Here is a 15,251-nt window from a genome sequence, read left to right on the forward strand (position 1 = left end):
CATCCTCTTGGTACTATCCTCATGAATTGCAAGCAGTTAATGAACCAATTTGATACCTGCCAGATTAGGCATATCCACAGAGAAGGTAATATGGTTGCTGATATCCTTGCTAAAGAAAGTACTCATCACTCTGCTGGTATTTGTACTTTCACTTCTCCTCCCGCTCTAGTTGTTGAGGCTGTCCTTGATGATATCCTGGGTGTTGCTAGACCTAGGGAAGTTGTTAACAATGGCTGAATAGCCTCTTCTTTTCTTTTCTTTTTTTGGGCTTGTTGCCTCCATTTTACCAAAAAAAAAAAAAAACCAAGTTATGGGGTTTTCAAAATAAACTCATCTTCTTGTGCTCTTAGTTCTCATGCATGTAGCTGGCAAGTGAGTGGAACCAGATTGAGGGAATGACATCGGGGCCTATTGAGATTTGAGATAGCAATTAACCTGTTACGAAAATGAGATAGGCATTGGGATCTAAAGTTTACAACGGGGGCCAGATTATAGTAGAATCAAATTACTATAGAACCAGCTCCTCATCCGACAGAGTCGAGTAAAAATGGAGTGACATCCTTAAGAACAGAAACAGAAAGCTATTCGTAGCAGCAGAGCTCAGAACGACAGGGTGTGGATACTCGACGCTGACAACTGTTCACCATCAGATGAAAAACAAGCTTTCGTGAATGCACTCATCAGGCAAATGTACTGCTTTCGTGAATTTACCAAACGAGAAGTGAAATATTAAAGACCACTTATCAAAGGCATTTTTGACAGTATTTAGCTAAAAATGCTTGAAGTGTGTTTTGAGTTACAGAAACACGTTTACTGGTTTTTGAAGAAGCAATTAGCAGGCGCTTCTTAAAAGAAGCATTTGCAAGTGCTCTTAGATAAAACAGTTGAAAACTTCCTTCTAACAATACCAATTCCACTGGAAGCTCTTGTAACAAAAGGACTCTAAGAAAAGCAATCCTAAACAGAGCTAAAAGAAATGTAGAGATCTATGTTAACTTAAATACTAAAGATCATATTATATTGCACAATTAATAAACACAGCAAGACATATTTTTAACCATTCAAAACAACACACACATATAACATCAACATATAACATATGCCAGATTGTGGCACACACCAGCTTGTGAGGAGAAAGCCATTGCAGCCAAACAAAATCTTCTGAGATTCTCTCGAGTAAGCAAGATATTCTGAATGCTCGTACTTGGAGAGGTCTCAGGGACCTTGTATTTATATTGATCAATCCGATAAAGTCCTTCCCATAAAAGGCTTCTTAATTCTATCAAAACTGTATCACTATAAGTTTATCTGATACTAATTGCTTGGTTTCCAAGCCATTTAGATCTCCTATCATATTTGTGTGACTCACAACACAAATACAATTAAACAAGGATTAGGATTCATATTTGTTCTCTAATTACTTGTTCTGTAATTAACAATAAGTTGTCACTCTTAATATGAATTATATTGATATTCAAATTCTGTCTTACAATCTATTCTAGCTAAGGTGGACTGCTGTAAATCATTCAACCCCAGATACAGCCCAGATTTCATAGAACTGCACATTTCTAAACTGTGGAGAATCCATACGTGAGAGAAACTACTCAAAATAAAACTAACAATAGCCAGCCTTACACTTTAAATCAGCAATCTGATTAAATCTAAACTGTGGAGAAGCATAATCCTTGCATGGTTCATCAAACTTACTGAGGGGAGATATATCATAACTCGGGCGAACCTTATGGCTCAGCTAGAAATGACAGGTTGGTTCAGAGTCTTTTTCTTTAAGACCAATGATGGCTAGGATATGATAGGCACTGTATTTAGCAATTTGGAGTCTTCAACAGTGATATCAGAACGGTTTCTCTCATATAAGAGATATGTCAGAGGAGACTTTGACATCCAAGGTTCCTGTTCCAGAACAGCAATCACATCTTTAACTGATATACTACGCACCACCCTTGTTTGGGGCATGACAACTTGGTTTTCTCCAAAATTTCTTGTAGTCCCTGCTAAAAGAAAATGAAATTAACCAAAGCATTACGTAGACTAGATATAGGATGACTAAATATGGTTTTAACAAAACAATAAAACTAGTCATTATATTCTCCACCAAAGCTGTTAGACAAGACCTTTGTATTAAAGGAATATGATTCTTAAATCCTGACATGGATTGTGTGCTCATATATATCTATCAGAGAAGAATTTTCCAAAGCAATGAAAGAAAATAAGGATGACAACAGATAATATTAAGTTGATTTTTGGAAGCAAGTAACTATAACCCCATTTGACACCTAGATGCACAGTACATCTGCCCTATTTCAGCTGCTGAGATAAACTAATAGGATTTACATGCAGAAAGCCATCAGACTAATATGTAGGTCACTCCAAGAAATTGAATATCTAAGACGAGTTTAGAATGAGAGTAGTAAGAATTATAAGAATCTGAGAATTAGAACAAATCACCTAGATAGAACCAAGTCTATACAAAAAAATGGCACTTTTTTCATGGGAACAAGAGTTTTCACTACAATGAATTTAAAGATATAAGCATAATAGACAAGCTGTCCATTTTATTTTTTTCTTTAGAAAAAAAAAAGTGCAGTACCTCTACCCTACTAGCCGCTAAAACCATTATTGAAACCCAAGGTCAACACAAAAATAGCAATACAACAACACATCACTGGTGCATACATAAATTTCAAGAGACCGCCACCTTTGAAACTTCATGCATGAGTAAAGGTATATTCCAAAAATCAGAGGTTATCAAATGATTCAAATCTCACACGGATGTTAAATAACTAACTGTATCCAGGCCATCCACTTCCTCCTCCCCAAACTCTTGAAAATTTTACTTCTTCCTTGCTCGTAACCATAAGTTTGTCAGTACGAATAAAACTTATTAACTTCAAAATCTTTGACATTTAATTACCTTCCAAAGACAATTTGTGCCACAGATCCTTTGATGGTAATTTAGCCTTCCAAATTCAAGCAATAGAAATTGAAATAAGGAGAGACCTTCAACTTAGAGAAATAGGGTTTAGGAGACTCTGAAAGACTGACCGAAGTCAAAAATCTGCTATTCGGTCTACTGTCCACCCAACTAAAAGGGAAGATTCAAGCAAACTATTCATTTGTATGGGGCATGGCATTTGTTAAGCTTTCCTTGTTGAAGGTTTAAGTATCTGGGACAACAATTTGATTGTAAAGGAATATATGCCAACTCAAAACTTCTATAAGATGAGAAATTGTATTGTGTTACTCATGCCGATCCAAAGTGTGTACATTCTCCACTGGCACTAAATCCCCTTTACAACAGTTTGTAGAATCGGCACGAGAATGAACCAACTACAATGGCATATAGTCCATTTGAATCAAGTAGGCGCAGCAGTAATAATATCTAAACACAAGCTGGAAGAAATCAGAAATTGACGAACAATTCAATTTAATGATGATTACCAGCTCCATCGCACATTTTCTCTGCTTCTCGATTGTACATCATAATTCTTCCCGCTGTTGTGGCCTTGTGGTTCACATCCTGGGACACAGATGGAGCATTAAACCCACCTTCACGCTTTTTCCTGGCTCGCTCAGCGATAAGTTTCCATTTTGACAACATGTCATCTCCTCCAACAGCAGCGAGGGCCGCAACATTCGCTGCTGTTGCACTCATTTTATCATCTTCTTCTTTATTTGCCTGCATCAAGCAGAAGGTCACAGAACACGACATTGACTCCACTCATGTCATCATGGGAGAGGAAACAAATAATGCAGCAGAATCCTTATACCTTAAACAATTTAGAACGACCTTGATCTTTGTCCTTATTGTGGTCGACTCCATTGCTAACATCAAGCTGTATGAAATCATATTCAACACTTGGAACTAATTAACTGCGAATACATGTTGAAAAGTATCACACTGGTATAAGAAGAATGCATAAAAGACACTAACTTCACTAAGCTTCTGGACCGCTTGTTCCTCCGCCTGCCTTTTTTTCCATTCTTTCCTAGCTGCCAAATTGAGATTCATAATTTGCAGTTGAACATTCGAGGTAGTAATAGTGTGGAATCTTGGTTTCTGAGCATCCACTCGCTGGCATAAGGACAGTCACCAATAGTCAGGATATATAATGCAAGGGAGCTAGTGTTCAAGAGCAAGAAAAAATAAAGACAAACCTGCTTTGACAATCCAATCAAATTATTTATCAGTCCCCTCATTCTTTCCTCCACACACTGTTGATTCAATTCTTGGAATAAGATACCTTGAAACTTTATGACAACAAAAACGAAGGTAGCTAGTGCCTTACCAGTGACAAGCATTGTTCCACATCATTCCTTATACTTTTCAACCCACATCTGACCACTGGAACACACATGTAGAAATACCAGAAATCAGGGTTTGTGCTTTCATTGCAGGAGCAAACTTTATAAGAGATGTGGAGCTTCGACACCTCAATCATAAAGAGATAAGTTTAGAATAATAACCGATTTCTGCCAATTTTTTCATTAAGGGAGTCTTCTGCAAAATCAGCCTCTCGTCTTCTTCTTCTTGCACAGCTTGTCCTGATGCTTCTGAAGCTCGAGAATCCTCCTGGGGACCAGAAAGAAGCTGCTCTTCCTCTTCCTATTTAAATCAAGAATATCAAAAATGATCATGATGGAATGAATTGATAAGAAGGAATGAATTGAAAATGATACGATACTGTACCCTAAGATTAATGCCACTAACAGCAGTAACATCATTTTCCTGCTCAATGCTTTGATACAAAAAAGCTCCAGATACTTTTTGCTTCTTACTGTAGAAGATCCAGAACAGAATGTGTGAGGACTTCGAGAAAGTTATATGGAGGAAGCAATTGAAATCAGTCCTAGGTCCTGACTATGATACAACAACAAAAGCTTAGTTAACCTTGTTGGTTGTGATGAAGAACCAACTGCTTTACGAGGCTTCTTTTTGCCAATAAAAGCGTTCCCCGGAGGTGTTCCACTATCAACTCCGGCAGGAGAAATTCTGGAATGAATATGAGGGCCTAACTGGTGGAATTGGAGAATCAGTAAAGGTGTTAGTTGTTAATACTTATATATTTGGATAACAAATATATTTCCATAGAAAGAAAACTAGATCAAGTAGATCAAATACAAAAGTAGAGATATACTGTTGCAAAATTGAAGAACAGGACCTGAGAGGCACAACAAAACATGTGAGCAAGTGCATGTGAATTAAACTGAGCCATTTTTACTAAAGCCAGTTGTGAATGGATAATTGGACGTCTAAGTCAATTAGAATAATGGAAAATGTAGATGGAGAATGAGAGCTTCTAGATGATTAAAACCAGACAACCCCCCTAGGGAAAAGAAAAGGAAAAAAAAAAAAAAACAAGAACACAAAACAAAACACCTTTCTTGTTCAATCTTGCAGTGGATGTACTGAGCAAATTGTTAGAAATGGCAAGGAGGTATACAAGTGAGTCACTTGCAATTTTCAATTCATACACTGTTCCTTCTCTCAGGCAGTAAACAGGTTTGGACCAATTTGCTATTTATGATAGAGTCCTTTTATTGTTCCTGCAAAGTTTATTTGGAATGTCAAGGTCCCTACTAAGGTGAAGATTTTGGGATGGCTTGTGGTACTGGGGAAGACGAATACATGTGATGTTCTTCAAAGGAGAAGACCGGGAAGTTGTTTTTCTCCTCACTGGTGTATTTTATGCAAAGCTCAAGGAGAAAGTGCTGATCATGTCTTCGTGCATTGTGAAGTGGCTAATTTCTTATGGAAAAAATTATTTAGGGAGGCAAGAGTGGACTGGACAACTCCATTAGAGAGAAATGACTTGCTAAGAGAAAACCCTATAGCTTTTGGTAAAGGTAGAAAGGCCAGAACACTTTGAGGTTGTGGGGTGCTAGCAGTAGTTTGGGTGGTATGGATGGAAAGAAATAAAAGATTATTTCAAAACTATGGAGGGGTGGAGAAGGAAGACCTGTGGGAGAGAGTCAAGTTCTGGGCATCCTTATGGGTTTCTATTTCTAAGGAATTCAGGTATTATAATCTTTCTTCCATTATTCTTAACTGGCAAGCAGCTGTAGTATAAGCCCCTAAACCTTGATTAGTATTATTAGACGAGATGCTAGGACTATAGCCCTAGCTGCCCTCTTTAGATCTTTAAAGCGGACTCCTTGTCTGTCTCCCTGTAACTCGATTTTGCTTTTTCAACTGAGTAATTTCTAGGGACTGCTTTTCTCAGCTTTCTGAGAAGCATAAATTGTTGGGCAAGTTCATTTGTTTGGCTAGTATGGATGGTTGGCAGGTGGAAACTGAAAACAAACAAACCATCGTTGAAGAGTTTGCTGGAAATGGAACCAAGGAGTTATGGACTATAGTTTGGTTTTAGTCCTCAGTTCCGGATTTGTTTCTACAGAATTTTGGGCTTTATTTTTAGCTGAATTGGCAAGATGCTATGCTTTAGGTGTTTTGTTTTGTTTGGTTCAGTTTCAGCATTAGCTAGTGCTTTTCTTTTGTTCTCTTGGAAGTGGCCATCTTTTTCCCCACACCCATGATTTTAGAAATAAATCTTTCCTGTATAACATAACATAGAAAATCTAATATGAATTAGAAGACAGATGCAAAGTAGATATCTCCTGTTTTATTACCATTACCAAGCCACAGCTCATGCATGTATTTCTAAAATTAGTTTTAAATAAAAATTATCAGAAAACATCAATGAAAGCATGGTGTCAGCATCAAAAAAAGCATGTTTTTACTACCATTACCAAGCAGATGATATTTTCCTTTCAGCATTACTACTAAATTGGAAAGCTGCAATGTCATGATTAGACACTAGAAATTTTTTAGGCTCTGAGGAATTCTTGTTCTCCCTTGTAATTTTTTTGTATCGAATTTATGTTACTTCACAAAAAAATAAAAAAAAAGGAAAATAGCATAGCTTCTGCATCACAACTTACCAAATAAAGTATGTAGCAGAGATCCATAGATGACAAGAATGAAATTACCGTGAAATTAGCATCGACTTGTGTCGTTATGGGAGGAGAAACAGGTTTTGTGGGAACTGTTGTTGCTGCTGATGAAGGCGCTATGCTTGTAGATTTTAAAGAATGCTTCTCAAAAGATTCATTTGTTGATATTCCAGGTGATACATTTTCTGGTTCAGCTTGTGGAGCAGAAACAGAAGGCAATCCCTGTGAATTTAATGGGGGCTTGTGCTGTTGATCAGAAGCCCTATCATCTGGTCCCCGGTTTACATAAGCCATTGAGGACAAAAAACCAAAATTCTGTCCTTTATTTGAGGATTGCCAAGGAACTGGATTCTGCGGTAACGTTGAATTATTTGTAAAGTGAAGAAGAGATCCACCCTCCAGTCTACTAGGGTCTAACCCAGAATTTTGCATCACTAATTTGGATACACCAATAATGTTCATTTCCTGTGCTTCCCCACCTGACTGACCTGAAACCATGTTTTGAAGTTGTGAAATTTTCCTTCTGAAATACGAGGTTTCTGTTTGAGAGGCAATGTGAAGGTATTGACATTTGTCCCTGAAAACTAAAGATACTTACCGCTAGTACGTCCATACATGGCAACCGATGATTGTGGGTAGTGCAATTGTTGTTGCCGCTTCTTGTTAAGTACTCGCGTGGGTGCTGAGGAGCATTTCCTTTTAGGATCAGCAACGAGTGTGCAGGAAGAAGACATTTGACTTAATTGCATTCCATGAGAATCTGACCGACTTCCAGTGTCCATCAGATTTTTAGCGCTGTTTTCAACAAAGGAATGGCTTGAATCAATCTGCACTTGAACTGTTGTGGAGGACATGTCTGATAGGTCTGCGGCAGAGTTAGCGCCTCTCTGATATAGTGAGAATGAATGAGGATCAGTGAACTGTGTAGAACCTGCACTGATAGAAAACATCCTTGGAGGTAATTGAGCCAGAGGCGATAACTGGTGTTCAGGAGAAGGCTGCAAGCTTTTCATCTGAAGGTTTACAGCTTTGTTCAGAATGCAACACAAAATTAAGTTGGTAAAGTAAAATGAACTGCATGCTGTACTTACCTGTAACTGTATTTCCATTACTGTTGATCTGAGCATCTGCTCCCCAACAACACGTCTCATTTGACAGACAAAATCAGTTCTGGAAAGTTCTTTTTTCTTGAAAGTAAGAAGAGTGCAGTGATCAGCAAAATCAACAAAACACACAACAACTTCACAAACAAATTTGGCTTTTTTACCTGAAATTTACCATATAGAGTGGTAAGTTGCAAGCCTCTGTTTCTATCAAGACGAGACAATAAGCAAGGTAGTAATATGACAGATGGTAGTGGGGTGTTTGGCTGCTCTGTGATCATTTCCTTTTGACTACTGATCTTCGGAAGCTTCAAATACTGAAATTCACTTTCTAGATTAGATGTTATGTCCTGCTGTGTTGAAATTGGAATTTTCTCTGGAATCGACATTACAGTTGTTTCAAGGCTGGTATTTTGTACTGCTTGTCCTTTTCGGAGATCACCTGTTTGAAGCAAAGGAAACTGATTGAGTTCCTCAGAAGTATCATATTTTTGTTGTATATAATCAGCAATGAACCGCTGTGATTTTGGCTCCAGTCCAAATGAATGCAATCCTTGCTGGTGTGGAATCTTTTGGTCATGTTGAATTCGAGAAGCTGCACTCTCATCCTGGCTAGCAGCATGAAACTGCTGTAGTGGCTGAATAGAGGTACGATCGCTTCGTTGAGAGAAAACAGCTGCATCATTTACTAGCAGACGTCATGTATGAGTTTTGAGAATGAACATAAGCTAAAACCCATGGAATTTACCTAGAGATAAAGGGCATAGCACCAGGTAACTCTTCAATCTTTTTAAATTGTAGGGGAATTAACTTTTTATGGTTGAAATATACTACAATGCTTTGAAAATTAGTAATCTAAAAATGCATCCATTTGAAACCATTTCTGACATTTCAGATGATGATGATGACAAATAGAGACAAACTAATGATAAGGGTACAGAAAATCAATGTCGAACTACATACCAAAGGTCCTAAACTACTGAAATATTATAAAAGATCCAAGAGTGAAACAACAAAGCTTATGAGCAAAACCAAAATTTGAAATAAATTCACTGTGAGTTTGTTTAACCAATTAAAAAAGTTCAAAAAATTGGGTACATATATAATATCACAGACATAGATGTTCTGAAGATGTTTTGTTCATAATCATGTAACACAAGTTAACAATACATTCCTAATTCTGTACTGTGATTGTCATTTTCACAAAATTTGTGGGGCAAACACATTAATACTAGAGAAATTGCATAGATTCTATAAAACTTGTCCCATGCATCCCACTTAAAAAAAAAAAAAGCCTTTTATTGAAACATCAAGAAAAGCATCGTACAAAAAGGTGGACAAGGAGTCCATAGAGTAGAATTTAGGCAAACAGCCTAAAGTACAGCTGCTTTCCAATCTAATAAGATAGAAGATAAGGTATAGTTCTTGAATTCCCCAGAAACAGAAGCCCAAAGAGACACCCAAAACCCAACTCTCTCCCAAAGTAATCCCACCTCTTCACCTCTATAGACTTCAAATATTCTTTTATTTCTTTCCATCAAAACCAACCAGAGCACAGCTAACACCCCACTACCCCAAAGGACCTTGGCCTTTTTTCTTTTGCTAAAACCAAAAGGTCTATGGCTTATCAAATCAACCCTTCCTACTGAATTCTCTCACATCACTCCAGCCTCCCTAAAGATCTTTTTCCACAAAGACAAAACAACTTCACTGTGCATAAAATGATCAGCAGTCTCTCCCTGAGACTTACACACTAAACACCAGTGGGGGGAGAAAAAACAATTTGACTCCTTTGTAGAAAATCACAAGTATTCACTCTCCCGTGCGCCACAAGCCATCCCAAGATTTTGATCGAACCTCAGCTTTCCAGAGAAACTTTGCAGGAGTAAAGATCGAATCTGCAGAGTTCTCAGACAAGAAACTTTGAAAAGATTTGCAAGAGAAGATTCTGGATGATTCGAGCATCCATCTCCTAACATCCTGATTGGAATCACTCAAATGAACTGTTTCTAACACCACCAGAGATGACAACTACCTTTCCTCTTCATCATTTAGATTTCTTCTGAAACCGAAATTCCACCTCACCAGAAAAGTATCTGGAACAGAAAGATTGCCTACTGTTGAATTGTGAGATCTTGATAGTTTTCATAATCTTGCATGCCACTTTTAGAATATGAACTTCTCAATACTATAATGTCATGATCTTTGGGCCATTCAAACCTAAAATAGGAACCTAATCAACTTGATGGCCAGACTAACATTTCAAAATGGTGGAAAACGTTCAAAACTATTGCAAGCAACATTTCTGTTCATGCAACAGGGGTCACACAACCCATGGACAGCCTCGACTCAGCATAGACTCCGTAGATACCTTTTCCACAGAGATAATGCAACCGGACATCATAAGAAAAAAAGGGGAAACTAGTCAACTTGATGGCCAGTCTAACATTTCAGGTGGAAAAGTTCAATACTATAGCTGTCCCAACTCAGGTTAGACTGCATAAAAAACTTCTCCACAGAGCTAATGCAACCAGACATTGAAAAAACAAAACAGGTACAGAGACTCAATCCATCTTTACATATTACACGTCAATGAGGGGGTACAAAATCAGCAGCTCTTCCCCTATAAACCATATGACTGACCTTTCCATGAGGAATAATAGAAGCTAAACGCCCTTACCTGAGGAGGAACTTTAGCTTTCCATATTACAGAATAGCAAATGGATTGAGGACAAAAAAGTTGTCCATCAATTGCCTCGAGAATGATGTATAAGAGACCTCCACTGATGACTCCCAGCAATCACATTCTCTTGTCGGGTTTAGGTGAAACCAGCAAAACTGATAATATAGACATATGCTCACCAACATCCTGGCTTCTCAAGTTCTAAGCCCAAAGTCCAAACTCAATGGAAGAATAGAGGAATTAGTGCACACTCCAGCAACCAAAAAGTAATGATAAAGTAATATTCTAAATAACTCTGACATAAATTCTATTTGTTCAAGCTCAGTTACCAACTCGTGAGATCTTAATCCAGATATTGTCGATTTGAGTATTTTGAATTGATCGAGGAACTCTTTCCCAAATCTTGTTTCTTTTCTCTATCTAGGTCCTTCAGATTATTTCATGCTGGGTACTGGGTAAAGATATTTTGTCCTGTTTGTTAAATAGTGCACTTGCATAATTCTCGGTGAAAAATTGGCAGTGTTTTAAAGATTTTCTGACTGGTATAGGAAAATAGTTCTCTTTCTAGATTTTTTGTTCATTGATTTCAAAAGAAAATAAGAACTAGATTTTCACTCAATCTATGTAGACACAATGTCGAATCATTGGGAAGCATCAAAGAGTCATTTGTTTACCTTAAGAACTACGCTACATAAACAATTTATCTTGAACATCTCCACAGGATCTTTTTGAGCAACATCTCTCGTTACAGATTTAATCAAAAAACAAAATGAAATCTGTGAATATCCCCGTTAAGTAATAGTGAAGGTCGACCAATCACAATTCAAGGGTTAGCAAAACTAAGGGTCGGCTTTCCTATGCCATTCAATTACATAGGGACCTTAAGCAACCCACAGAACATGAATCCATAAGATTGTCATGAAAGCTGAAATGATAGAAAAACACATGAAAACCACTCATGCTTTACAACAGTTAGACCAACACCATCAAAATTATTAATTCCAACCAAGATTCACAGAGTATCTGCAAATGTTCTATGATCTAGTTCTTTGAATCAAGGAGAGGTTCAAGAAGTACCAGTGTGTGAATCAGACAGCTGGGAAGTAGACACATTTCCTTCTATGTCCTTATTCATTGCAGCCTGGAAGGCCTCCACATCAGCCTCTGAATACATGGTTTCATCCTTTCCACATTATAAGAAAAAAGTTAAAATTTAATATCCAAAGCTCGAGATGTACGCGTGTGTGTGCGTGAGAGAGAGAGAGAGAGAGATGGAGAGGATATTGGGGATATAATTGCTCTGCACTTCATCCAGCAACAATTAATCAAGATGTGGGTAAAAAACATAGTAATAGTGAACTACATTTTCAATGATATCGTAAAACTGAATGATATTACTGTCTACCCTTGGACTCAAGAGACGAGGGTTCCAACGAACAACCTGACTAGGCCTGTGAAGGGATCATACCATGAGAAAAACTCAAGCTCCCTTCTCAGCATTAGCTCAAACCAGCAATGAACAGGGCTGGAGGCAAGGACAAGGCAGAACTATAACCTTCGTTTTCTTCTCTCTCTCTCTCTCTCTCTAGTCAATTTTTCTTCATTCTCATTTACTTCTGGCTCTCAGACTCCGTTTCTTTCTGGTCACTATTCTTAGTTTGGTTTCTCAACAAGTACCAATTCCGGAAAGCGAGAAATGATTAAGAGGTTACACATTAGTTCTTTCTTTCAATCTTACAGTTTTTTCTCTAAAATTTCAAAAAAAAAAAAACACTCAATTTCTCGATCCCTAGCCTTCTTTATGCAGAAACTACAATCCAGCAAGTTTTCTTTTTCTTTTATAATTCTGATTAATCTAGGAATACAAAACAAGAGGATCAAGAATTAGGGAGTAACAATTGGAGCAAAACTAAAATCAAACATTTCAAACGATGCTGCAGCAACAGAGAACACTCACCGATTATTTCAAATTCCAGATTCAGAGAATCAAACAGCAAATGGATGGACGATCTTCTTCCTTTGCCCGCAAAATTGTGGAACTAGGGTTTCGCTCACGAGACGTAATTGACTGATGAAGAGGGCGGGCGGGTTCGTCTGAGACCTCTTTACTCTTTTTCTTGATGTCGTTTAGGGACGAAAACCGGGGGAGGACTCTGGTACGCATTTTTCAAAAATCTACACCTTATATGGAGAGGGTTTTTTCAGTAAAATTATTTTTGGAAAATAAATAAATAAATAAATTACTCATCATATGTGTATTTCTGCAAAGAAAAAAAAAATCATGTATCGGGGTTGTACTTCGTAACTGAAAATTTTGACGTAAATTTCTCCTAAATATTAAAATATATAATAAATCTCTACTACTATAAAGTCAAGCCCTCTTTTGGTGTCAAAATTTCACTAAATTTTTAATTGTCCAAAAAACCAAGGTAACAAAAAAATCTCAAAGACATAAAAATAATGGTTTCAAAACTTTTGGGAGGGGTTTTAGAACGCGCCTCACGCACTTGGTGTCTTTGAGAGAGAGTGATGCTCCGTCCGGCGGCTCGTCCTCGGGGCGTCGTCGTCGGACGGGTCTGTGATGGTTCTGGGCACTCCGGCGGGGGTTTCTGTCTTAGGCGTGGCCCGGGAAAGGTGGATGAGAGGTGGAGGGTGGGTTGGGCGGATCTGTTCCGGTCTGACTTTCTCCGGTCATGGGCGATCACAGGGGTTGAGCGGCCTGGGGGTGTTGTTGGTCGATGGCGAGATCAGGGGTCACTGTCTCCTGCGGTGATCGGGTTGCTGCCTGAGGTTATTGGGTTGGGCAGATCGGGGCTTCGATCTCCGGGCAGAGGAGATCCCGAAAGGGATCTGTCACGCCTTGAGGTTTGGCCTCAGATGTTGGCCGAGATCATTGGGCGGCGGCGTGATTATGCAGGGTTGATGGTGCCGGTTCGTTGGCGGAGGAATTGGTGGCGGGGTTGGACGCCTGGAGCTCGTTGGAGGCGGAGTTGGTGGCCGGATTGGGTGACTGCAGCCCTGGAATCCTGTGGGGAGATTGGAGGTTGGGCCAGGCCCAGGGATTTGGGCCCTTGCTGGTGGGCTGCTGCTGTCAGTTGTTTAATTCATAGTTGTTTTTTGATAGTCTGTTTGTTGTTTCTAATAAGTTTCTGCCGTAGTTTGGTAGGAAGGAATGGGCTTCGTGCCGGTTTATGCACTCTATGTGCCGTGTCTGCTCTAGGTAGGCTGCGAGTTCCTTGCATTAGCAAATGGTCGCACCCTCTTAGTGGCAGTAACGTGTCTGCTCTAGGTAGGCGGCGAGTTCCTTGCTTGGTCAAATGGTCGCTACCTCCTAGTGGCAGGGTGAAACTTAGTGTCACTGGATGTATTTTCCAGTGGCAACATGATGGGAAAGCTGTGCGTATGGAAATTATGCTATGCTGTAATCGAGTTGCAGATCGAGTTATCTTTCCGTTGTGTCACCGCTGTGTGACCTGTGTCAAAGCAAATAGAGTCGCCAGTAGAGCGATCTTTGCTAGTTGGTGCTTAGTTGAATACAGTTGTTTAGTGGAGACTCATGATAGTATTTCAGGATGTTCTCTCAGTGCGTATTGTAATCAGGGGTTTAGGCTCAATGTCCCCCCCTTGTATTCGACAGTTTCATTAATCAAGGCTTGAGGGCAGCCGCACCACCCTTTATTCAAAAAAATAATAATAATGGTTTCAATGGGCGTGACTGTAAAACTCTATGAAACACTACCATCTAAGTTTCAAACCTACAATGAGAGAAACAAAGGAAAAGCTACTTCGTCAATATGAAAAACTGCCACACGCACGATCTCAGAATATTTGGACGTTATGGTAGTTTCAGAGCAGAGATTGTTTCATCGTGTATTTATCCCTGTCAGTTTATAGAAAATAAGAAACCCAATCCAAAAAGAGACAACAAGGGAAATCAAACCTAGAATGAGCAATAGAGGAAAATCAAATTCGGGTATGAAAGTCCTTATTTGGCGTGAGCCTAATTGTTCATTGGATGATGATAGGGTTTCGTTTTCCATTGATTTTGGGATTTCCTATCTAATTGCTTTTTTCTTTCTCTGTGCTTTAAGGGATCTTGAACATGAGTAATTTATGTATAATGTGAAATCTCTTGGATTCCAGGTATTGGTTTTTCTTTTTCTCCCACATTCGACTGCTTCTTAACAGATTTTAGTGTTGTTTTTCTTTATCTCTTTTTTTTCTTTTTTCTTTTATAGTTTTCAACTGATCAATTGTTTGTTGGAATTTGGGAGTTAGATTATTAGTTTTGGGGGTACTGATTTGATTGATTTCTATGTTAGTGTTTACTTTGGTTGTTTAATTTGAAACTTAGTCATTTGGTTGAAATAGTGAATCAATACTTTTTCTGGCTTTCAATTTTTCAAATACAGAGGATCTCATGCACCAAGCCAATAGAGCTTCCAGTACTATGATCATGGACCAAGATGCGGTGAAAAAAAAAATCAACATCT

The 15,251-nt window shown here is 38.5% G+C and overlaps 1 protein-coding gene across 5 annotated transcripts; it reads right to left on the reverse strand.

Annotated features, from left to right (window-relative positions):
* Nucleotides 1-1,432: 1,432 nt before the first annotated feature.
* On the reverse strand, nt 1,433-12,910 carry LOC133714646 (transcription initiation factor TFIID subunit 4b-like). 5 transcript variants are annotated; one of them, XM_062140815.1, is made up of 16 exons: nt 12,227-12,343; nt 11,836-11,941; nt 8,468-8,763; nt 8,240-8,392; nt 8,064-8,159; nt 7,571-7,985; nt 7,009-7,460; nt 4,910-5,034; nt 4,709-4,796; nt 4,486-4,624; nt 4,308-4,363; nt 4,177-4,233; nt 3,953-4,093; nt 3,789-3,854; nt 3,460-3,697; nt 1,433-2,012 (listed from the first exon to the last, which is right to left on the reverse strand). In XM_062140815.1, exons 1-16 carry the CDS (start codon nt 12,227-12,229, stop codon nt 1,801-1,803), a joined length of 2,643 nt encoding a protein of 880 aa, XP_061996799.1. In that variant the 5' UTR covers nt 12,230-12,343; the 3' UTR covers nt 1,433-1,800. The 5 variants fall into 5 exon arrangements, with proteins under 5 accessions (XP_061996799.1, XP_061996798.1, XP_061996796.1 ...); XM_062140814.1 differs by having other exon boundaries at nt 7,571-7,837; nt 7,904-7,985; nt 8,240-8,763; XM_062140812.1 differs by lacking the exon at nt 12,227-12,343 and adding an exon at nt 12,716-12,910 and having other exon boundaries at nt 8,240-8,763.
* Between the last annotated feature and the right edge of the window lie 2,341 nt (nt 12,911-15,251).

This window comes from Rosa rugosa, chromosome 6 (genome assembly GCF_958449725.1).
Source record: "Rosa rugosa chromosome 6, drRosRugo1.1, whole genome shotgun sequence".
Taxonomy (NCBI): Eukaryota; Viridiplantae; Streptophyta; class Magnoliopsida; order Rosales; family Rosaceae; genus Rosa; species Rosa rugosa.

What these genes read in the sequence shown, in the direction of transcription:
- LOC133714646 (XM_062140811.1), bottom strand. An exon ending in GCTGTCTGATTCACACACTG is followed by an intron (nt 8,764 to 11,835) that starts GTACTTCTTGAA and finishes GACGTCTGCTAG; the next exon opens with TAAATGATGCAGCTGTTTTC. An exon ending in GTCGTTCTAAATTGTTTAAG is followed by an intron (nt 3,698 to 3,788) that starts GTATAAGGATTC and finishes TGCTTGATGCAG; the next exon opens with GCAAATAAAGAAGAAGATGA.